At 34.9% G+C, this 25,175-nt stretch overlaps 3 protein-coding genes across 3 annotated transcripts; 2 read left to right on the forward strand and 1 right to left on the reverse strand.

Annotated features, from left to right (window-relative positions):
- Window positions 1–886: 886 nt before the first annotated feature.
- Window positions 887–8,375, forward strand: LOC145951657 (uncharacterized). The gene is made up of 3 exons (XM_083063306.1): window positions 887–1,289; window positions 1,470–1,575; window positions 8,142–8,375. The coding sequence occupies exons 1-3, from the start codon at window positions 1,147–1,149 to the stop codon at window positions 8,226–8,228; spliced, it is 336 nt and encodes a 111-aa protein (XP_082919432.1). The 5' UTR covers window positions 887–1,146; the 3' UTR covers window positions 8,229–8,375.
- Window positions 8,376–13,020: 4,645 nt separating this feature from the next.
- On the forward strand, window positions 13,021–15,891 carry LOC114915647 (TOM1-like protein 5). Its single transcript, XM_083063305.1, has 5 exons — window positions 13,021–13,296; window positions 13,455–13,614; window positions 13,832–14,071; window positions 14,965–15,126; window positions 15,229–15,891. Exons 3-5 carry the CDS (start codon window positions 14,049–14,051, stop codon window positions 15,593–15,595), a joined length of 552 nt encoding a protein of 183 aa, XP_082919431.1. The 5' UTR covers window positions 13,021–13,296; window positions 13,455–13,614; window positions 13,832–14,048; the 3' UTR covers window positions 15,596–15,891.
- An 805-nt stretch (window positions 15,892–16,696) lies between these two features.
- LOC145951658 (ferrochelatase-2, chloroplastic-like) lies at window positions 16,697–18,853 on the reverse strand. The gene is made up of 4 exons (XM_083063307.1): window positions 18,474–18,853; window positions 17,995–18,389; window positions 17,690–17,894; window positions 16,697–17,156 (listed from the first exon to the last, which is right to left on the reverse strand). The coding sequence occupies exons 3-4, from the start codon at window positions 17,720–17,722 to the stop codon at window positions 16,959–16,961; spliced, it is 231 nt and encodes a 76-aa protein (XP_082919433.1). The 5' UTR covers window positions 17,723–17,894; window positions 17,995–18,389; window positions 18,474–18,853; the 3' UTR covers window positions 16,697–16,958.
- Window positions 18,854–25,175: the final 6,322 nt, after the last annotated feature.

Raw genomic sequence — 25,175 nt, forward strand, 5'->3', positions numbered from 1 at the left:
CTGGTCCGGGAAGGGGGCGTGGGGCTCCGACTGAGCGCAGGTTCGGCTCTTGGAGGTCGAGGATTCTGTGATTTCGGCGCCCTCAGCCTCAGCCTCAGCCTGAGCCTGGTTCTCTCTCATTTCTTATTGATCTACTGTTTTCTTTGTGAGAGGTGTTAGAAATCTATAACAAAGGGTCTCTACAGGCTGCGTTAGAGCTCTGCATCGCCGCGGCTCCGGATCTGGACGCGCCCAAGCTTGCCAGGCTGCTCCCGAGGTTCGAGAATCTTCTCAAGAGCAAGGTGTTTAGGGCCAAACCAGCGCCATTATTCAAACTCTGAAAGTGAGCTTCGCTACTAAGCAAACTCAACACCGCACCACTCTTCAAACTCTGAAAGTGAAAATTTCTTTCTCGCCTTCGCCTTCAAAATCTCGTCGTCCTCAAATTCCCGCTAACTGCATTGTTCTGTGCTTTAAATTTTGTAGGGTGAAGTGGGTTTTTGCGATGTCAGACAAAGGGGGAAAGGGCGCTTCGTTGTTAAACAAAGGGGGTATGTATTCATTTTCTGTCTTGCCCTGCATGTAAAGTTTCAATTTTTTCCCCTTGTTTGCTTTTCGGTATTTGATTTTCTCTTGTTGGGCATGAATTTTCTGTGAGTCTAGTCTGTTGGGTAAGCATGCACAAATACAGGGTTGGGTTTTGAGTCCTTTGACCTATGGGGTTGTTGTTGATGCTGGGTTTTTCTCTGTTTTCAGATATGAGATGTTGCACCTGATTTTTTTTTTTTTTATTGAAAGGTGTTTGTGCCCCCACCCCTTTTGTTGAAATGTCTTTGTCTTTGGTATATTATCCTTGTCCTTTCCTTTGATAACATAACATGTGTGTTTTGTGGTGGGTGGCAATATTCTAAACCAGTTTTGATTTAAGCATTTGATTGTTCATTTTTTTTCTTCTGTTTTTTCTTGGTAGTATCTCTAAAAGGGAAAGATGACAATGCAACAAAATCATCAAAGGGAAGGAAGCTTCAGTTTTCTAAAGAAGGTTAGCTTCTTTATTCTATTAGCTTCGTACTGCTTGTCAGTGGAGTGTGCAAGTACTAGAGCTTCTATATAGATCCTGAAGGGAAGTATGAAGCCTTGGAAAAATATGGGAAAGACTTGACCGCAATGGCAAAAGCTGGAAAACTTGACCCAGTCATAGGAAGAGATGATGAAATACGCAGGTGCATCCAAATTCTTTCTAGGAGGACGAAGAACAATCATAAGCTAATTGGTGAGCCTGGTGTTGGAAAGACTGCAATTTCTGAAGGGTAAGTACTTAGGTCTTCATCCTTGCTGTTTACTATAATTTATTTCTGATATGGTGCTGGCCAGCGTTCATTTCTCCACCTCATTCGTATGCATGTGCAAACTCTCTTTTCCATTCTTTCTTTCTAAATCTTAAATCTTTCATATTTCTTCTGTTTCACTAATGCGGTTTATAACTTCAGTTCTGGTTCTGGACAACCACAATTCATTTCCAGCACTGGGAACAGAAGCCTTTCCAATGCGCCACTCATTGAGAACTCAGATACTAATCAAATTGTTGTGCCTGATGTGAGTCTCGGTTCTCATTTATTTTGCCTATTTGACAAATGTTAAATTAGTAGCAATGACTTAGATCATGTATTGACTGAATGATAATTACTCTGAATGAATTTGATGATGGACTTGTGCTCGCTTTATTAAACATAATCACTAAGGACCCATATAAATATGTGTTGTTTTAGCCCTTTTTTCGTTTATAGGTTTCGTTTTATCATTTTGATATGCCTGGTTCCCTTCACTTCGTTGCGAAAGCTTTCAGTTTTTTCTTTATATTAATGGCTTTGCTAGTGCTGATATTATATGCAATGTAGTATGTGTGATGATGTATTGATGGAGATGGTAAGGAGGAGTGATGAATGTTCTTCTCCTTAGCTCTCCTTATGCACGGATCTTCTTCAAGGAGATGGAAACCACAAAGATGAACACTATATGGAGGAGATTCTCGGATAGGAAGAAGGCTTAAGCCTTGGATGGAAGCATCCAAGCTTAAGGTGCAAGGGAAAGCTCACTTCAAAGAGGAGGAAATCCTAGAAGGGTTCCTAAGGTGAAGCTTTCTCTCATGGTGACTCTTGAACGAAATTTGGCTGAATAAGCTCTCAAATTTCATTATTCTCAAAAGTGAATACAAAGAGTGGAAGAATCACTTAAGTAGGGTTCCAAGTGTGCAACTTTGGGCGCCTAAATCCAAGGCTACATGTGGCGCCCAAAATTTGAATTCAAACTTGAAATTTGAATTCAAATTTTGGCTCCCATGTGCTAGTCCGAAAATTTTGGTGCCTAGATGCATTTAGGTTTGATTTGAGAGTTATTTAGGGTTAATTTGAGTGGCACATGTTCAGCCACCCATGGTGCTAAACATGTGACTCAAATGTAACTTAAATGACTTCCAAATTAAACCTAGTTTAACCTATTTTACCTATTTAAGTAATTCTTGTATATTCCTAATCTAATGACCTAAATACAATGGTCAAACAAATACAATGGAAAGGAAAAATTACAAGAATGAAAATGAGCCCAATATTGGGTACCAAAAGCCCAAAGGCCCATGAAGCCTAAAACCTAAAATGCTACTCTATGTGGTCCAAAATACAAGACCAAAATATATGATACCTATACTAACATGATGTATACAAAACATATGAAAATAGCTATAACAAAATATGGCCCATGAAAAGTTCAACTTGGGCCTTCCCAGGCCCATCAGGCCCATTGGGCCCTGACTGGCCCAAACCTTCATGTCTAGCCAACTCCTCTTGGCTCCTTCAATATGTCACCTCTTGCCTTCCTTGGCATGATTCCATCATCCCCTCCCTCTTGAAAAGGATTTGTCCTCAAATCACGAGGATGCATGGAATAAGAAACATCACCTACATACACAACAAACCATGTATAAGAGGTGACATGTTTATGACGAGAAAATGGATTATGGATCCTAAGAGGAGTCCTTATATCTAGCCTAAGAAAAAATAAACTATCAAAATTAGACTCCCTAAAAGTAGAAATAGGCTCCTCTCCTAAGCATAACCTAGAAGTAAAACCTAAGAATGTAATAACACTATGACTAAGACAATGAAAAGAATGATTTTTAAACACTACAATATCTTGCCTAAAATATCCTAAATGGTAGCCTAGGCTTTTCCTAAAATATAAAGAAAAGAATACTAGAAAACGTCCTAAACAATTTTGAATCATATTGTTTGGTAGATAAAATGTCTTGGAAAATCTTGAAAACTCATATAAACTATTTTTGTTTTGTAGGGAAGGGTGCAAATTAAGTTCAAATAAAGATGAACTTCCCATAAGATCAAAAATAGAATATGAAATATGACAAGATGTATCTATCAAACAATATATTCCAAAATTTGGGTGCTTTATTAGAACAACTATGGTAGAAGGATTCCTAAAGAGAGGAAGGCTATCTTCCTTGGGCACCTCCAAGGAAGTAGCACAAGAAGTGGAACTAAATGTAGTCCACTCCTTCTTCACTACATCTTGAAGTTGAGATTCATTTTTCTTTAGAATGATTTGTTCTTGAATCTCTACTTCATGACTAGTGGTATGATTAGGGTAAGAGTTAAGGTCTTTATTTATGAAGAGAGTATTTTGTAAATGATTTTTAGTGGTAGAACAACTCTCTTCACTCACAAGTCCTTTAGAGGAATTATTTTCCTCCTTACTCTTCCCTAAGAGCAATGCCTTTTTTCTTTCTTTTTCTCTTGTTTTTCTCAATTTTTCTTTTGCTAAAAGTTTTTCTCTCTTTTGTTTAATAATGTGAATTTCTTCCTCTAAAATTGCAATTTGTGCTTTTTTTTCAAGTTTTTCTTTTTCTTTTTGTAAAGCTTCTTGCTTTGTCCAAGGTGTTAGTGATTTAAGCCTTTGAGTAGAATGTGAAAAACCTTTTGGAGAGCTTAATTCACTACCACTTGAGAAATATTTTCTCATGATTAAACAAAAGAATTTTTTTTTTTTTTTTTTGTATATGCTATGCAAAAAGTTATAAAATGTTTTTGGTATTTTCTAGGAATGAAAATAGCACTTGGAAGTCTAAGTGTACAAGTTGCACTATCAAGGGAGGTGAGCTACAAAGAGCCACTTAATAACCAAGCCTTTTCAAGTGGAAATCACTAAACTCCTTTGTGGTACTTCCAATTCCCCAAAACTTTTCAAAAATTTTGAATGCTTTTTCACAATTTGTTTGTTTTTGAGACTAAACTAAACGTGAGCAAGTAAATCTACACAAGTCTAGACGTTTCAAGGCAGCAAAATAAAGCAATTAAAAGACAAAGAACTTAAAGGAAACAATGTAAGCAACTAGTCGGATATCCTAAGTGGAAGCTTGAAACATATGAAATTTCCAAGCCACTTCCACTAGCACTACACGTGAGGATGCTAACAAGGAGTTAGATATACCTGACCAGCTTCTTAATACTCCCTCCAAGCTTTACAAATTGATTTTAAAATACAAGAGAGATTGCAAAATTTAAACTAGCCTAGAAAGCAATAAATGGCGGTTTTGGTGACCAATTTAGTGACGGATTGTTGTGCAAATTTTCCAACACTTAATCAAGTGTTTAATCCGCCACTAATCCTTCAATATGATGCTACTGGACCTGCAAAAGAAACAGAACAAAGAGGTTAATGGTGGCTGCCTCACAAGGTGAAAGGAATGGTCACTCAAGTGAAGGAAGTTTAGGAGAAGTTTTGGTCACTAAATTAGGTCAAATTTTTAGGTCTTAGTGTCCAAACTTTTCCTACTCTTTGTTGAGCAATGCTTGATCCTTGAGCAAGGATTTGAGGCCACTTCCAGCACAGGGAAATTATTGAAAGAAAACTAGACAAGCAATAAAGCACAATTTGGAAAGCTTATACCAAAAGTTAAGAGTAATATGTATATATGACAAGACTCAAAGAGGTTCAACAAGTAAAACTGGAAAATAAGACTCCAAATAAAGCTAGCACTCAGTTAGGAATGTTCCTAGATAGGTACTAGAGTAGATGAACAAAACAAAACAAAATTGAAAGCAATTGGATAAGTATAGCACAAGTAGTAGTCAAAACAATAACAAGGAATCAAGTGATTTTTCACCAATGTACACCTCTCGGCTTTTTCACTTTAAAATGCTTTCTCTAATTTTTTTTTTAATTCTTTCTTTTTCTATATTCAAGTTAAGAGTCCAGAGAGTATATTTGCCTTTTGTTTCAAATTTTTCTAAGATTCCAAGCTATAGAAACCGTGACTACAAGTTAGACAAAAATTCAAGTGAAAACAAGGAAACTAGTGCACTAGTTTTTAGGTTTTGTCTTGGATTCTTTTGTACACTTTTCTTCTTTGAATCTTTGTACTTTTCTTTTGATTTAGGCTCTGTTTTTGTCTCTGTTTTCAGCCTATTTACTTTTTAAAATTTGAATCCAAAAGATAGTGCACTAGAAGTAAGATTAAGCACTTGAAATTTTGAGTCACAAAATTTTTTATAAGATTTTTCAATGGAAATGTGATTTGAAAACTTAAGACACAATGGAAACCTAACTCTAAAGAAACTTACTAGAACTAATAGCAAGTTATGAACACAATAAGGTAAAAGAAAAAGCACATATAGGAGGCAAGAACAATAAGCAATCCGAGAGCAACAAATTGATGAACTAGACACAAAGAAAATTTAGGTCAACATGCTATTCAAGGAATTTTAAGACATATAAAGACTACACAAACATACTAAGACAAAACATGGATTAAAAACCAAAATCTAAATGCAATGTATGCAGTCCAATCACGGACACATATTAGGAATGGAGAGACTCAAAATTAAAATCAAAAACAAGCACAAGCTAATAGGTCCTAAACAAGTTGATTGAGGAAGAAATTCAAGAACAATCAACCAATGGATCTATGGAAAAAAATATGATAAAAAGCATGTAGATCCGAAAAGAAACTCAAACAAGACACTTAGAACACAAAGAACACAAAAATAATCGGACCAAAAACTCAAGAACTTATCTCCTTGAAGACCTTGCTCTTGATACCAAAAATGATAGCAAATCTAGAAGAAGTGAAAGTGATTCTTCTCCTCAATTTGCTTAGGCCGGATCTTCTTCAAAGGAGACTTGATTCTTCACTTATGAACACCTTGCAAGCTACGAACTCAAGATGAACTCAACCTAAACTAGGAAGGAAGCATCCAAGCTCAAGCATCAATGGAGAGCACACTTCAAAGAGGAGGATTCTAAGGTGGAATCCTAAGGTTTTGAAGATGAACTCTAGGGGACTTTTGAGAGAGGAAACTCGGCCAAAGGCTCACAAATTTCTATAAGATCAAAAGTGAGTACAAAATATGAGAGGAGGGAAACATATAGCATCCGAATTGGAGGAGCACACTTGGCGCCACATGATTGGTCACATGTTGGCGCCAAGGTTTGAATTCAAATTCAAATTTGAATTCAAACCTTGTGTCACATGCTCATGACCGGTCATGTAGTGCTAAATGATAGATTAGGTTGAATTTAGAGTGAATTTAGGGTTGCATTTCGGTGTCACACTTGTGCTACCAAGGTGGTGCCAAAAGTGTGACCTAAATGCAACTTAAATTCATCCTAAATTTGACCTAATTTGTCCTAATTCAAATGAACTATTAAACCTCCTTAAACCCTAAACTAATGACCAAAATACAATGGTCTAATGAATACAATCAATAGGAAATATTACAAGGAAAATAATGAGCCCAATATTGGGTACCAAAAGCCCAAAGGCCCATGAAGCCCAAAACTAGGCCCAACTAGCCTAAACCCTAATCTATGGTCAAAATACAAGACCACATGAAAATAGATTCCTAAACTAAGAAAGTATAATTAAACATGGTGTATATTCAATTAAGCCCAAGTGAGAAGCACCCTAGGCCCACCAAGCCCATCGGGCCCACTAAGCTCTGAAGCAGTCAAATCTTCAAGTAACCTCCTGGCCATAGCTCTAGTGGTTGGGCCTTTAGCCCATGCTCTTCCGTCATGTATTCATTAGAACCTATGGCCTAAGACAGAAATGGAATCTTCTTTTTTCATTTCACAGCGATTAATGTCTTTTTGCATAGAAAGGAATGATGCTAATGGAGTAATGGACCAAAATATCTGTGATATTTGGCTGCTATAAAATGTGTTTTAATTATAAAGGTTAATGGATATATGGGTTTTGTGGAAGGACACAACTTAGATGTAGTTCCATAGGTACTTTTGGTGCTGTTGTCTAATAAGAATTGGACTTTTACCTTGGTAATTTGCATGATAAAGGTTTCCATTACATGTCAACGTGGATTATTGAGGTGAAATTTCAATTCTTATTAGAGAACAAAATGAATTGGACCTATGGAATTGCATACTAGTTTTTTCCTTTGCGGACTACCCAAGGAAGAACCTATTACTGCTTTCAAATAAGGAGTTCTCTATGGAATCTATGATGATTTCTAGTCTCCAGATCTTGGAATAATTCTGAATTCTGATATTATTTACTACTAAATATGCATCTATGATAAAATTAATAATAATATGATGAGGGAAGACATCTTTGAACTCAGTAGTAGGTAAAATTAGTAATAGTATGGTAAGGTGAGGACGGAAACCAGAAAACAAAATATTGAATAAAATGAGTTTTGTTGAATTGAAGAGAGCTTGAGCTATTATAGAACTGAAAGAAAGAAACCAGAGCTTAATTCAAGTTCCCCAGCTCTGTAATTCCTTTTGGCATTGCTGGATTCAATCCATCTATCCCTTAATCCAGACAAGGATTTATTCTCTTGACTACTTGGACTCATTTTCATGCAAGTCCTATTTTCATTTTTCTTACTTCATCTCAGCAATGAATTTTACCTTTTGGACAAGTCTTTTAAGAAATCAATCCTTTGTATGGACTTCAATTCTAGGAAGGATTAATATGAATGATTTACTTCAAATATGAAGACCTGTAACAGATTTATCTCTTGACTGTGTGATGTGCAGATTGAGTTCTGAAACTAATTCTCATTTATCTCATATTGTACTTTGATTGTCTGTACTGTATAGTGTTTGCTAAACAGTAATCTATAATTTTGCAGGTTGTGAAGAAGGGTGATACTATTTTTATTGGTCAATACCTGTTTACAGGAAGTGAAACAACCTCAGTGTGGCTAGAGGTAATTTAGTCTTGGATGGACTAGTTCTATCTTCTATGCTTGTGCAAATAGATCATTTTAATTATTTTGAAATTATAGGGTTTAGATAGGGAAAGTTTGTCACAGACGAATTTTTACACTATTGGACTACAGGAAAGGTCAACATTGAGCTCCCTACTTTACAAATTGGTCTTGCATGGTCAACATTGATCTTTCATAGTTGCTTGTACTCTATTCATGTTATTACATGTCTCCTTCTGGTTTGTTCAACTATAAATAATCCTAAATGTCATTTTCCTTCAATTATAAGCTAAGGCATTTTCTAAAGTTGAGAGAGGACCCTTATACCTCTGCTTCACTAGTTTGCTTTATTACATTTTTACTCTATCATACATATATATGTTGTATTAGCATATTAAGTTTGTAGTAGCCACAACAACAACAGTAGTCTTAATAGAGTGTTAAAATCTGATTTGATCCAATAGCATTGCAGCAACTGATCCTAATAACCACAAATTGAGAAAACCAAGAACCAATAACCACAAAATATGACTGCATGTGAAAACTGAATTGCACCAATATATGCTATATGTGACACTGGTAATCGATTACAAGAAATGGGTAATCGATTACCAGAGAACCTTTTAATAAGTAAATTTCGAACATATGATTTTCATTGTCTGGTAATCAATTACATGTATAGGTAATCAATTACTAGACTCTTAAAACAATAGTTTCCTCATTAAAGACGCCCAGTTTGTGAGGGATTCAACCCAGTTAGTGACGGATTTTATCCGTCGCAAATTGTGACGAAATTATGGCGTCGCAAATTGTGACGGATTCTACTCAATAATAGGCATCACAGTTTGTGACGGATTTTCTTCGTCGCAAATTGTGACGGATTCGTTCATCACAATTTGTGAGGGACTCACATACCTCTCAATCCTTCTCAAATTGCGAGGGGTTTAATCCCTCACAAATTGCGAGGGATTTAATCCCTCACAAATTGCGACGAATTTTTATTAATTTCTAAACATTTATTGTTAGAAATTAGTGACGAAAATTATACTGTTTGTGATGCCTTAATTCTGTCACTAATTGTGACGGAGAAAATAATCCGTCACTAAATATTTTGTGACGCCAAATTTTGTGACGGAATCAATTCCGTCACAAATTCCGTCACTAATTTATTTGTGACGGATTTTATGAAGATTAGTGACGGATTTGTTCCCTCTCTAATTTTAATTTTTCTAGTAGTGTCTATTTGGCCATGATTGAAGGAATAGGATTGCTGACGGTAAAAGAATAAACATGTGCTAGGTTATGAAAAGGGTAATGTACTTTTAATTTCTAATCCAAATCAATGTTATTGTATACTTTTTATGGTTATGAGTGTGTCTATGTTTTTGCCTAGTATATTACGTGAAATTAACTTATCCATATTGATCTATTTTTTTTGTTTCTGTTTTGCTATTTGATTATATTATATGCATTAAATACCTAATAGTTATGAGTTTTTGATAGGTGATAGCTTCTAATAGTTCCCAAACAACAGAGGGTAAACTTTACATTTGATGGACAACTTCGATGATTTGTCAGCAGTTAATTTAAGTGATGATGGAGATGTTAAGCATTTTGTTTCTTCTAAAGAATCTGATGAAAGTGATAGTATGTATCATAATATACAGTATGATCAAAATGTGAATTCAAATATGAACATAAGAGATGGTGAATTTAAAAAAATTACAGACTTGACGACTGATGACATATGTGGGTTAGAGTTTGGAAGTGAAGAGGAAGCATATCACTTTTATGAGAAATATGAAAAATGTCGTGGTTTTGTGGTAAGAAAAGATGAAGTGAAACGTAATGTCAATGGAAAAGTGATAATGTGGCAATTTGTATGTAATAGACAAGGTTTGAGAAACAAGAAGCACTTCAAAATGGTAGAAAGGAAAAGAAATCATAGACGTATTACACGAGTTGAATGCCAAGCTAGGCTTCGTGTACACTACAACTTAAAGAAATAAATATGGATAGTGACATGTTTTGAAGTGGCCCATAACTATGAATTAACACCTTCAAGATATGTGCACTTGTTCCCAGCTTACGGTGGATTGACGGATGCAGATAAAGCTCAAGTTGATAGCTTGCACTCATATGGAACCAAAACTTGTCATATAATGGGGTACATGGTGGCTCAAAAGGGTGGATATGCTAGTGTTGGTTTTACCAAGAAAGATTTATATAACTATTTTGATAGTCAAATGCGTGGTGAGATTAGAGATGGAGATGTTGTTGCTGCCTTAAGTTATCTTCGTGGGAAGGCCGACAATGATCCCATGTTATATGCAAAATTTGCAACTAATAGTGATGGTGGATTGAAGCAACTTTTTTGGGCAGATGGATGCAACAAATCTGATTTTTTATGTTTCGGTGACGTTCTTGCGTTTGACATGACATATAGGAAAAACAATTATAACTATCCTTTGGTAATTTTCTCTGGATGTAATCATCACTCACAAACCGTCATATTTGGTTGTGCTTTGGTGTCAGATGAAACCATTGACACATATAAATGGGTCTTAAAATCATTTTTAGAAGCAATGGGAAACAAACATCCCAAAACAGTTGTGACAGATGGGGATGGGGCAATGAGAGAGGCTATAAAACATGTTTTTCCAGATACATGTCATCGACTATGTGTCAGGCACTTGCATAAAAATGCATGTGAAAATGTTAAGAGTTCTCCTTTCTTGATGGATTTCAAGAAAGCAATGTGTTCAGATTTCACTCCGGAGCAATTTGAAGATTTTTGGATGAACATGGTTGAGAAGCATGGACTTGCGGGGAACAAATGGGTTTCCAAAACATATGAGAATAGATCATCATGGGCCACTGCTTACTTCCGTGATATATTTTTTGGCCGTATACGTACTACTTCTCAATGTGAAGCTATTAATTCAATCATGAAGACATATGTTAGGAAAAAATGCATCATTTTTGAATTTATACATAACTTTGAACAAGCTTTAAGAGAATATAGGAACAATGAACTGGTGGCTGACTTTAAGTCTCTATTCAGATCCTGTATGGACGACATCTCTTTATGAGATTGAGAAGGCTGCTGCAAAAATCTACATTGCAAAGGTTTTTATGGAAGTTAAAGAGCAGATTGTATTGGTTAGTACGTTAATTGTTACTAGGAGAGTAGTAAACGGGGACCAATTGATTTTGAAATTGACTAAGTATTGTCATCGTAATGTTGAAACGACAGTTGTTTATGATACTTCAAGGTCAATATTTTATTGTGAATGTAGACGTTTTGAGTCACGGGGTATTCCTTGTTCTCATATTTTTTTGTGCCATGAAAGAGGAGCATGTGGACCATATTCCAAACAGTCTCATTTTGACACGATGGACTAAAAAGGCTAAGATTGATTTTGTGTCATCAGATTCATCCAAGGGAGTAGATTCTGATGTGATGGAGCTTGCTCGGTTTGGGGCTTATTGTGGTGCTTGTACAAGGTTTTGCAAAATAGCTTCAAAAAAGAAAGGATTATACAATGAGGTAATGAATGACATATTGAAACTCCTTGATAAGTATGAGAAATTAGAGGATTCTGTTGACACACCAAACCCATCAGGAAAGCACTTTTGTGATCCTAATGTGATTAAGACTAAAGGTGCTCCAAGGAAGAGTAAGATTGGTATGAAGAGGTCAAGACATTGTTCAAATTGTACTAGCACAAAGCACAATGTTAAGACATGTCCAATGCGTGTTGGTACAAATGCTAAGAGTATGAATGATGATAAGTTATCTCAACCGAAATGTCCTAAATCCAACATTACAACTTATAGTGTAAGTTTCTTGTTAACAATAATTATAATTTTATTTTAATTGAGTATTTGTTTCATTTGTGTCAGAAATGAGATGAATTTCTTTGATTTTGTAGGATACAAAAATAATGACATCAAGTGAAAGCAAGGGTCAGGACCATGTAATTTCAACTAAGCTTAAAAGCCATATCGACAAAGTAGAATAAGTTTTATTTTTATTTCAAATTTCATTATTTTTATCTTTGGTTGTAAGTAACATATTGTTTGTCTATAGAAAGGGAAAGGGAAATCTAGTAGTTGTTGCAATAAGAAAAAGGAAGAAAAAAAATTGAAACATAAATCTCCTGTAAGTACATGACTATGGTAATGTGCATGTTGAGAAATGGATATGTTCATTTCTTAGCAATGATTAATAATTTTATCTAAATTGTATAATGAAACAGGTTGTTTGTTCTAGTGGAGGTCACCCTATTATGTCGCAAGTGCAACCTATGTTAACCCCAATACAGCATATGGTGACCCCAATGCAGCATATGGTACCCCCAATGCAGGCTATGGTACATCATATGGTACCCCCAATGTAGCATATGGTACCCCAAGTACAATTCCCAACATATGGGTATGCTGCTTCAAGCCAAGGACTATCAAACTTACCTAACATTGTCGGAGTTCTTTTTTATCACCACGATACCCAAGTTCCTATTTTATCACAAGCACAACAGGTTGTTAATTTGTTAATGAGATTTTACCTTTGATGACTTTTTCTTTGTTTCTTTTGTGTGAATCATTTGTATGTTACACTTCAAAACATTTTGTTTCAGTATTATCATGGACTTCAAGTTGATAATAATGACACATCTTATTTTGGGTTACTTCAAGAGGTCATGAAAAATGATGGTCAAACGAGTAAGTTTTATTCACTGCTAATGTAGAAGTGTATTTAAGTAGTAAAGCTGTCATTTCACTCCATAAGTTTTTTGATAATAGTGTTAAAATTGTAATATTTATGTTTTAGGTGGAAGAGATGAGATTAAATTCATAAGTATTATACTACTAGCGCCAAAGTTATACCTTCTAATATTCATTTTCCATTTTTGTCATCTACATTGGTAGAGATCGATGATAAATGACAACTTGAACTATTCTGCAGAGCTCCAAATGTCAAATGGCACTGGTAGTGATTGATGTATTCCTCTCAAGACTTTCCAAACACACTACATATCATAATTTTGGGAAGTCATTTACTTAGTGCATATAAGTAAGTAGTGTCATATCCAAATGTACAAGAACTAACTTTAGTATAAGGAATTACTTTGGCTATTTATTAATTTTGATGTCATTATATTAGTCATTATATGCCCTCTGAATGCCACTAGTAAAGCTTAAGTCATAACATTGGATTTGTACATTTTACAGAGTGCTAGAGTGCAGTTTTCTCAAAGCTATCAGGTGGTCCAATCAAATCATCCTAGTGCACAACCCAGTAGGAGAGTAATGTACCAAACAGGGAGCAGGCCGCACCTAGACATGAAGTGGTTGCTCAACAAGCAGACTCCCAGACTGTCCCTGAATCTAGGTGACTATTTGCTTTTAAGTTTTAGTGTACTTGTGATTGACAGGATCTTTAGAAATTCTTTTCTGGATGACACTATTCAAAATGATTTATTATGGTAAGATGATAGTTTCAAAATCTATTTTTGGGGTGACTTTTTTGTTAATCTTTTTTTTTTTTTGGATAGTCATTCTGAAAATATTTGTTCAAATCTTCATTTTCATCTACTTATATTTTGCAGCATTATTCAAAAGGCTAGCAACACATTAGAAGTACTAAAAGAGGTCCTTGATGCTGTTGATGCTCAAAATCCTTAGGTGACTACTACGAGTCTGTTGTAGAATCTGTAAATACTTACATCCTAACTTTTGCTTTATAAAGGTTTTCCTTTCTAAGGAGCAAGGGATGAATTCACTCTTAATCTTGTAGAACAATGTTCCTTTCAAAAGCAAAGGGTTATGCATCTTGTGATGCCTTCTAGGTAAGGGTACTTCAAATTTCTCTTTACTTAAATTTTTCTGTACAATTTCCTTCTTTATCCTTTGTGGAACTGAGATGGTTTAGAGGATGAATGTAAATGCCTTTGCTTGTAGTCTGTTGGTAGCTCTAAGAATTTTCCTTTGATACTCATCTTATTCAAATTGCAAGCCCCAAAAAAGAAAACTATGTTGGATTGTTTAATAATATATACAGTAGAGTTTTGGTGTTAATCTGTTAGACCCGCAATATGATACACATTGAAGGAGGCCAAGGCCGGAAATAATGGATACAGCAGCTGATAATTAGATAGAATCTAATTAACTTGAATCCAATTCTGATACAATTAGATAGGATCTGTTCGGATTCGCTTCTGTTATTTAGACTCACTCATTCCTTTATTCAGTTTTTTTTTTTTTTTTATTTTAGATTGGATTTATTTCTGTTTAGATTTAGTTTTCTTGTTTGGTGTTTGCCTCTTCCTAAAAGAGGATGAATTCAAGTATTGGATAACAAGAACTATTAAGTATTTGAAACTTGAGATTCACTGATCTCTTAAAGCACTAGCAGCGTGGTATGATCGTAGTAGCTCTACCATGATCCCAAGAAAAGCTATGGGAAAACCACAAAGATACACTCATGATAAGAACATTTCAAGTATTTTGAACAAACCAATTAACAAAGGGTTACTCAGAAATCAGTATTTGAACATATTCAACAAGTTAAGTAATTAATTATTCCTAATCTGGATTTACTTTCAGAATGAAATCTTCTCCTGTAATTTTCCCTAATATTAATGTATTTGCAGTTTTGCACATGTACAACCTGACAATGCATCTATTTATTATTATATGGTTAATTTTTTCCTTAAACTGGTTTTGCATTGGTCTTTTGCAGAGATGAAAGCATAGTTTCTCAAGCAATTGAATTGAATGAGCAACTTCAGAAAGTTCTTGCAAGACATGATGACCTTCTTGCTGGTAGAACTACTACAATTGCCCCTCGATTTGATCACGAAGAAGCTGAGGTGGAAGAGGAACCTGAGCAGTTAGTTCGAAGGTGACTACCTGTTCTTGTAATTCAATTTATTTCTTTTTTTGTAATGAAGGATAACTCTGAATTTTCAATATTATTTCATTTTTCTATGACTAATGCCTGCAGATTGCGCAAGGGAAAGGCCTGTGCAAGGCCTGAAGATGAGGAGACTGAAACCGCCGACATCCATCGCATGGGTTTGCTTGGAGAGAGGCTCAATCGTGCACTAATAAGACCACTCTCGTTAGAGCCACCATCTCGAGAAGCTGATACTCGATCTCCACCTGTTATGGTGCCACCGCCACGACCGAAGCAGAATGGGGAGGTTCCTCATGTATCAATTCCACCACCACCTGCAAAGCACATGGAGAGGGAGAGGTTTTTTCAGGAAAACAAGGATGGTTCTAATTTGTCCGGTCACATGAGAGGCCTATCCTTGCATAGTCGTAATGGCAGCAGCTCTCATAGTGGAAGCTTTGATTTTAGTGACTGATCTCTTGACAAACAGAAAGGACCTATTGTAGCTTTTCTTTTCCATTTTTGTCTAAATTTGGAGTTGGTATTATTCAAGTTGTGAGGGGGTGGTGATTTCTCATTTAGTCTTGGTGATTATGGAGATGGGAGCAAAAAACGGAAACCACATGTGCTTCAGTTTATAAATTACTTGTAATTATATTCTGTGATATCATATGTCATGACGTGAGGCTTGTAAGTTTCAGGTGCGAGTTTTATAACTGATAATGTTTTTTTCTTCCCCTAATTTCTAGAAACTACATATTTTCTTCGTAATCTAACCATTTTAAAACCTTCAAACACCACTTTTACTTGTTTGTACGAGTCTCTGTTTTTTCAATAAATCACGCCACTTTCAATTTCACAATGAAATCGAAACAGGTGTATGTAAATCATATTTGAATCAATAGTAGTCCAGTAGAAACTGTAACTCTTTCCTTAGAAAAATATATACATATCTGTAAATTGTAATATAAGTTATCAATTTATCATTGACCCAAATGAGGCAATATCCGTTTTTCCAAAACGTTTTTTGCTAACGAAATTACAAAATTAGCAGCGAAAAACTGTCGAATAAAAGTATGTTGCCTGACATGTCTGAATACGTACTTCTGTGATTGGCATTCCCAGGACGGGTACAAACAAATTGAACAACAATTTTTGCATCTTTTACGAAATCCCTCTTTTCTACTGAAAATTATTGGCCTTAGTAATTTTATAGTTTACCCTTAAAATGGTCTGATTTGGTAAAAAAGAATCATACTTCCTATAATTAAAAAAGAAAAAAAAAATATTTTAGTTTTTGACCAACACTAATAAAATTGCCGGCATATCCTTATGTTCACACTCCACATAGAACTTGCTATTGTCTTAACTGCTCTTCAGCTACAACAGCCTAGTAGCTTTCCAACTCACGCAAACCAATCAACGAAGCTTTCAAGTTTAAATGTATACAAAAACATTTTGTGTTGTATACATGTTCTCTCCATTTTCCATCCACAAATAATGTGCCTAAGCTGCATTTCACAACTCCTGATTGCATGCCTTGGATTTCAACAGCATATGATGCTAACATTATGCATATACAAGAAAAACTAAATGGATTTTATATTTATACATTATCAAGTCTTTTACACTGATCTAGTCATGCATTAATACATTGTAAAATCAGCATGACTATGGTAATAAAACTACTTGAAAACTTTGTGAGTTAAGAACATGATTTGATTGTAGTATAAAAAGGCCATATACTGGCAACTGGTCAAAATTGAACTCAACTAAAATCCTGTTATAGAGGGCGTATGGTGATGATTCATTCACATAAGTGATGGCCATATTCCCAACTAGTGCAGAACACCCTTATCTATAGTGACTTCATAAAACAAAAGAAGAAGCACAGCCAGCATAGCTACTCTTCCATTCCATGTTTCAGCACTTTTTCTCCAACCCCATTCCCACACTATAACTGGTGGTGGCAACTCCCTACGTTGTGAATCATATGCTGCCAATAACTCTTCTACACTGCCAAGTGGAACCAGAGACTGCCAAAAAGCCCAAACTTTCAATTAGATTACAAAGTAGATAATCAACAAATCTATATAAAGGTTGTTAAAAATCTCACATCCACTAGTGATAAGGTCAAAGTAAGATATATAAGTGGATGAAAATCCTAACCCATATTCTACTCGAAGTGACTGAAAAGGAAATGTCTGTGTTTCAATCACAATCCAAAAGAATACTGAATGAAATATTTAAAACTAGAATATAATAGTAATAAATAAAAATGATAACAGGTATCTTATCTTATTCGACTAGATCGGTTACATACATCATAGAACACCATTTGGTTCAGTTAAAAACCAAATACTCGGGAATCAGGATATTCCATGAGACCCTTTTTAATAATATCCTCCAGTGTTCTTTTTGATCTTCCTTTATCTCTTTTTAAACTAAAAGCTACGTGACCTACTCTCGTCACTGGTGCCTCCTGTAGCATTTACCCCTTTTCAAAAACCATGCCCATTTCCATCTAGAATATGAAAATATAAATTCATATAGGAATTAAAAAAAGTACCTGTCGAGCTTCAAGGTTTGATGAAGCTGCCATGGCACCAACATAAGGGAGACTCTCAATAACAGCATCTGCCAAATCAGAAATGAAGGTAGGTTCGCATCCTAGAGCAGGAACACGACCCCACTTTTCTATACCAGATTCTAGAGCCAATTCTTTGTATTCAATATCAATTTCTTCTAGAGTTTCAATATGCTCACTGACAAAACTGTGATTTAAGTACAAGTTAACAATGTACACATGGAGAGAGAAATCAAGAAAGGAGGTGGAGATGATAGAAACTGATTAAGTAAAACTAGTATATTTACCTGATTGGTAGAAAATGAGTACAAACTACGTATTAAGCTTATAGTTTTAATCCTTCTTCCTTGAACATTTTGTTTAGAGCCACTTTATATATATTATGCTTACATTATACTCATACTTTACAAGTATTGATGCGGCTGACCACTTAAAAAATGTTATGCTTATCTGTCTCTCATGCAATGATTCTTAATTATGAATTGTCCTGAATTAGAAAAATGAATAGTGGTACAGGAAAAGTGACAGCAGTCAAACACCTACAACTGGATGTGAGTACAGAGTTGCCAAAGCACATGCTTGTGCACGGTCATCACCCTCCACTTTGGGCAAATATATCATATATGCTATAAGTTTACTCATGTCAGGTAATGGTCCAATAAGCAAGTTGTCATCTAACCACCTAAGCAAAACAGAATGAATTACAAAAGAAACCTTATTAAAGAAAAACTAAAAGCATTTATAATCTGAAGATCAATGTACTTACATCCTTGTTCATGCTCCCATGTTGCTAAGCTCAGGTGGGATTTCACCCTTCATATTCCTTCTCGAAAGAGTTCTAATATAGACAATTACTAATAGTAAAATTTATTCAGCTTTAAATATGAGTGAATGGTTAGCATAGCAAAATGGAAGCAACTAGATATCATTGTATATTTCCTGTATGGACAAGAGACATGGAAGCAACCTTGGCTCTCAGGCAATATGTAATCAGCATCAAACAAATTAATAAAAATCCTCTCTTTCAACCCTGCATAAATTGCTCAAAGCCTATGACTCCTCATAGAAAAGTTCTCTGTCTGCCTAAGGGTCCAACTAATTAAAATCCTGCCTCTTTTAGTTATCTTTGTGACACCCTCTACCCCAACATATATATATATATATATATAATAATAAAAATAAATATCTTATTGGATAAAAAAAAATATTTAAAATTGAAACGACAATTCCAATAATCATGTGAGTAGAGAATTCACATTCATGTCCTTAATCCAAATAGCAAATAAAATTACAAAGAATAAAAATTGAATTTTCCAAAATATATACTTTAATAAATCATAAACAATGTCATATTCTAATTCTATCTATGTCCCGATATCACATGTCCTATAAGAGCAAAATCCCACATAGAAGCCTCAGCTCCATCGTCCACATCCTCAGCCTCATGCTGTTGATGGTCTTCTGTATATCAAACAAGGGAAACAACACAAAACAAAGGAGTGAGAAACATCTCACTCTGGCTTACGGTGTAGGAACGCACACTGGATAGCCAAACACAAACAATACAATTACCTCATAGATCAATCAACAACAATAGTTTATCCAATCATCCAAGTCATACAAATAGTAATTTATTGTGACACCCTTCTACCCCATAATAGATAAGTAACAACAATAAGAATAATTCAATAAATATAACATCAAGAAGGGTCCACATATTTTAATAAAAACTCATAGGTTCACAAGTCTTGAAATAAATAGAAATAATAATAATAATAATAATAATAAAGTTTTACTCTTAAAAGAAAATTATCAAGGTCTCTAAAGAAAAATGAAAGGGATCCAGAATTTACAAATATAAGGTGAATATAAAACTCCTAAAAATAAGTCTCCTCAAACGACAAATAACAATTCATAACTAAAGCATCCTAAATTCATGCCCCAATGTCACATCCTATCAGAGCAGAACCTTTTCCCTTTAGAACTCAACACTATGAGTGCCTTCATCTTCACCTAAAAGAAAACCACATAAAAACAGGACGGTGAGAGATAGATAACATCATATATGAACATAGAGCTACCCAATTCCCACCCCACACCGTGCACCAAAATATCATCATTAACTATAAACAACAAATACATCTCATATAATTACCAAACATCATTTTTTTTAAATCATACAAGCTTTCATACACATGCTCACTATAAGCTCATACACATCTCCTCTCCTAAGAGTCTCAACTTGGCACTCCGCACAATGGGCGTACCTCGTCAATTCCCTTAGTTGTTGCCAATGCGGGCATACCATTCTCACACCCTCCCAAGGCTGGTATGTTGCACGGTTAAATACCCAGCGGCCCGTGCAAAGGCAATCCACCCACCGTTAAACCCTCTGTGGCCAGTGAGCTGCGCAGTTAAACACCCAACGGCCCACGCATGGAATGCCTCCCGTCATGGTCCCCCCTCTCTGGGCCCAGGGTCCAATGCAATATAGCCACGTCTGGCTTCTCAAGCACCACATGTAACTCATAAGTCTCATGCAACTCATGCATCCCACGTAACTCATAATTAATGCATCTCCATTATATAACATCATCACATGTCAATAACAATCCATGCAATATCATCCTCACATGCTAGGTACCTATCATTAAGTTATCAACATCATAGACCACAAATTTCACATAATTCTTCACACACATCACAATATCTATGACATTTAGTTAATAATTTAACCATAACTCGAGATATACATATCCTTTCTAAGTGATCCCAACTCCATTAGAATCCTAACATCAATATCTACAACTTTCATGAAGAACACAAATCCTAATAAAGTCGTTTAGGTTACCATTCAGGGCTCACAAAAATTGATGTTGTGGTTCGCACACAGATTGGAAGTCTCAAATTGCAACTCACATAACTTGATCAAATATTAATATTTTTACACGATTCTTGTGTCTAAATGGTAGCCCCAGATGTCTAGTTTCTAACAAAACAAACGGCACTCGATTTGGATAACTACACAGAAAGATATCGCAAAATTACAAATGTATGTCGGGGTCCCGACGCCCGACGCCCAAAACTGGCGCTGAGCGCCCAAATCTCTGCCCAGACTCCCCTCTGTGAAATTAAACCTGCGTTTTACGAGTTTCAACAAGGTTTTTACCAATTTTCACTACTTCTACACCCTGTTGGTTCAGTTTAACTCCATTTATATTCTTCATACGTTCCAAATCAATCCATACACATCTCAAGCCTCAAAAATTGGTTTCCATTGGTTTTACAAAAAAAAATCTAAACTCTTCTTAACACATAAAATTCAAGTCATCAAATTTAAGGATAAAGAATTAGCAAGAAAGCCCCAATGGAATTCAAAGACAATTCAAGAAATAAGTTCTTCCAAATGAATTAAGAATTTAGAACATCGATTGCACAGATAATCGTTCAGAATTTTAAATAGAGTTCCTAGAGGGACTTAGGGATTGCCCTCACTACCCGAACACCCCTATATTCACATATGAAGAAACCCATCTCCCCCGTAACTGGATGAGCAGAAGATGAATGGTCTTGGTGTGATCTAAGATCGTTCCTGAGTACTCTTCCTTAGAGCTCTTTGTTTCTCCTCTTTTTTTCCCTAACCCTTCAGAACGCAAATGAGGCAGATAGGGTTAACACCACCTGACTCCTTTCTTAAAATTAATCCATTGGACTGGGTCAACCCAACCCATTTTCCTTCTCTTCTAACCCACTTCTAATTTTCCTCAAAATAATTAAATAAAATAAATACATGTATATTATAAAATATTTGTTTCTCTATAATAATAATATATTTCTGACCCTAAATATAATAATATAATTTCAATAACAAAATATCATATAAAATCAACATTCTCTTAAAACATATAAATATTTATTTAAAAATGCTAATAAAAATACTTATTTAATACGTACAAAATAATTGTCCAAAATAATAATTATTTAAAACGTACAAAATAATATTCCTCTATAATTATTAAAATAATTATGACCAAATACCATCTAATAATAATAATAATAATAACCTTTTTGAAAATTGGGGTGTTACATTTATCATCATTTAATAATAAGAATGCACATGCATGGACACGAACTACATATTATCATGTATGTGGCGCCAGTAAAACATCACATGGCATATTGCCGCTAGCAATACACGAAGAGTAGTCTAGGAGTACATGCCGGATCACACCCTCTGCGCACTCTCACTAGAAGGATATACTACCAAAGTCTCGTCGGGATAGCTAAGTTGCGCAAGATACATCCCATGCACACAATGGCGAGACTGGGACTTCCAAACCGCGCTATCCCCAAGGACTAATCCCCAAAGCTTTTACACTAGGGGGCCTTCTCTGGCGGTGTATTCCATATCGTACCCTTAAAACACTTATGCAAATGATGCATGTCAATCAAGACTCTATGCATTCTCATATCACATTATCATTTCCCATGGTCATATCACATCATCGCATTTCGTCATCATATTTCATTATCACATTTCATATGCCATGTCTCAATCACATTTCACTTTACATCATCATATTCACAAAGCCTCCACAGAGCACTTTAATTTATATCAAAACTCGTTTATTTATAAAATTAAATATATATTTTTACAACTCATCAAACAAGGAATATAACAGAAAAATCAGAAATCAAAACAGAAAATATTTCATATTTTGCCTATTTCTCATAGGGTTTCTCAAAAGAACCCATAGAGCACTCTAGATCATATTAAAACATATTTATTTTCAAAATTAACCACATACTCATGCATCACATCCAACAAGGAACACAACAAAGTAATCAGAAGGCAAAATAGAAAACATTCATATTTTGCCCGTTTTCTCATAGGGTTTCCCATAGGAACCCATAGAGATCTCAAGTCATACAATTAATTGCATATAAGAAAAATAATAAGAAAAATAGATACAATTGGGAGAAAACCCTCATACATGAGCATACATAAAAATACAGCAAACACAGGATTGGGGGCCAATCCCACTACCCAGTATACAATCCCACACCCAGAGCGAGATTTCTCACTCCCCCCTTACCTGGATGAGCAGAAGACAAAGGTGTGATCTAAGGTCGTTCCTGAGTACTCTTCCTTAGAGCTCTTTGTTTCTCTTTTTTTTTTCCTAACCCTTCAGAACACAAATGAGGTAGATAGGGTTAACGCTACCTGACTCCTTAAAATTAATCCATTGGGCTGGGTCAACCTAACCCATTTTCCTTCTCTTCTAACCCACTTCTCTTTTTCCTCATAATAATTAAATAAAATAAATACATGTATATTATAAAATATTTTTCCTCTATAATAATAATATATTTCTGACCCAAAATATAATAATATAATTTTAATAACAAAATATCATATAAAATCAACCTTCTCTTAAAACATATAAATATTTATTTAAATATGCTAATAAAAAATACTTATTTAATACGTACAAAATAATTGTCCAAAACAATAATTATTTAAAACGTACAAAATAATATTCTTCTATAATTATTAAAATAATTATGACCAAATACCATATAATAATAATAATTATTATTATAAAAATAATAATAACTTTATTGAAAACTGGGGTGTTACAATTCTCACCTCCTTTTAAAAATTTCGTCCTCGAAATTACCTGAAGTAAATAAAAATGGATATGTCTCCTGCATTAGACTTTCTAATGTTCCACCTTAGGCTTTTGGAATACTACACACGAGTCCACAACTTCCTCTACTCCTCTGTTCACCTTAGACCACCACGCTTCCGCTACGTCACTCTCATACATCCTCCTAAGGTCCTAATCCATCTAATAGATCCTAAGTGAATACTAAGAGTACTCTTATTGCCTTTTTCTAAGATCATCTTCCTTAATTCGGGATTATTAGACACATAGATTATATCCTGAAACCACAAAACACCATCAACTTCCACTCGAAAAGGGCTATCTATACCCTTACCAATCCTCTCCACTTGGTTCACTAAGAAAGGATCTAACTCTTAGGCTCCTCTAATCTCATCCATTAATTCACTAGTCACCTTCGACATACTCAATTCAATGCTTCTAAGGGTAAGCTCACAAATCAAGCTTAAATCTCTAAACTCTTCAATCAAATTTAACCTTTAAATCATCAAAATGATAGATGAAAGATCATCCTACTCAATGCATCTGTCACCACATTGCCTTTACCTAGATAGCAACTGAGATTAAAATCCTAGTCCTTAAGAAATTCCAACTATCTCTTTTGGTCAAAAGATATTTAAGACTCTCACAATCACTAAATACCTCAAGCTTAGAATCATATAGGTAGTGTCTCCAAATCTTAATGTAATATCATAACCACTAACTCATAGATAAGGTAGTTCCTCTCATGAATTTTCAATTGCCTAGAAACATAAGCTACTACCTTTCCTTCTTGCATCAACAATGCATCCAAATTCATCTTATAAGTACTACTATATACGACAAAAGGCTTACTAAAATCCAATAATATTAACACTAGTCAATCTTGCCTTAAGAGTTGGAACTACTCTCATACTTACTATCCCACATAAAGAGAATACTCCTCCTAGTGAATGTAGTTAAGGGCAATGCTATCTTAGAAATTCCTTCAATAAATCTCCAATAATAATAAGCTAACCTCATAAAACTCTTATCTTCACTAACTGGCTTAGATATCTCCCCACTTAAACACAACTTCTACTTGAGACAGATCCATGTTTACCTCAACTGGAATTTACAGGAACTATAAAACTTATCTCATACAATAAAAAAATAATAATAAAATAAAATAAAATAAGATAAAATAAAATGGTCATACTTAGATAACTTAACATACAACCGTCTTGAATATATCTCCACCCTCAACTACAATATGATCATATCACACCCTAAGATCAATCTCACTAACCACACGGCATTCACCAATTGATCCCTAAGATCATCTATCCACATATCAACATACATGCATATTAAATCATATTAGAATACCTACTTTAAACCTTCAAATATACCATCCATAAGCATGTACATGAACAACCCTTACCACATAGCATCATACAATCTTAAACAACCTCTAAATCCACATGAAAACACCTCAAAACATCTTAACAAAATCAATTCTTATCCTTGCATTGCCTACTAACCCAAAAACATTATTATAGCCTACGTCTCCTTTCAACAACTATCAAAGAAAATAACACACAGAGAGTTCTACTCATACAAATGATCTCAAACCTATCTCAAACCTATCTCAAACGAAAGCTAAGAGAATAAGCTACAACTCCTATGAAGACATAAGATTCTAAAAAGATCATCTTATTAGCTAAAAATCTCAAAAACCGCAGCAGATATACTCAGCGCTTACAGCTAGACCTTTGATCACCAAAGTAGCTATAACTAGAGTTCTAGACCTCCGTTTTACC

The sequence above is a fragment of the Cajanus cajan genome, chromosome 9, assembly GCF_000230855.2.
Source record: "Cajanus cajan strain Asha chromosome 9, NIPB_CcT2T_4, whole genome shotgun sequence".
In the NCBI taxonomy this organism is placed as follows: Eukaryota; Viridiplantae; Streptophyta; class Magnoliopsida; order Fabales; family Fabaceae; genus Cajanus; species Cajanus cajan.

What these genes read in the sequence shown, in the direction of transcription:
- LOC145951657 (XM_083063306.1), top strand. Translation starts at nt 1,147, where the DNA reads ATGGCAAAAGCTGGAAAACTTGACCCAGTCATAGGAAGAGATGATGAA. An exon ending in AAGACTGCAATTTCTGAAGG is followed by an intron (nt 1,290 to 1,469) that starts GTAAGTACTTAG and finishes TTATAACTTCAG; the next exon opens with TTCTGGTTCTGGACAACCAC. An exon ending in ATCAAATTGTTGTGCCTGAT is followed by an intron (nt 1,576 to 8,141) that starts GTGAGTCTCGGT and finishes ATAATTTTGCAG; the next exon opens with GTTGTGAAGAAGGGTGATAC.
- LOC114915647 (XM_083063305.1), top strand. Translation starts at nt 14,049, where the DNA reads ATGCATCTTGTGATGCCTTCTAG. An exon ending in CATCTTGTGATGCCTTCTAG is followed by an intron (nt 14,072 to 14,964) that starts GTAAGGGTACTT and finishes GGTCTTTTGCAG; the next exon opens with AGATGAAAGCATAGTTTCTC. An exon ending in CCTGAGCAGTTAGTTCGAAG is followed by an intron (nt 15,127 to 15,228) that starts GTGACTACCTGT and finishes TAATGCCTGCAG; the next exon opens with ATTGCGCAAGGGAAAGGCCT.
- LOC145951658 (XM_083063307.1), bottom strand. Translation starts at nt 17,722, where the DNA reads ATGGCAGCTTCATCAAACCTTGAAGCTCGACAG. An exon ending in CAAACCTTGAAGCTCGACAG is followed by an intron (nt 17,157 to 17,689) that starts GTACTTTTTTTA and finishes GCTTTTTGGCAG; the next exon opens with TCTCTGGTTCCACTTGGCAG.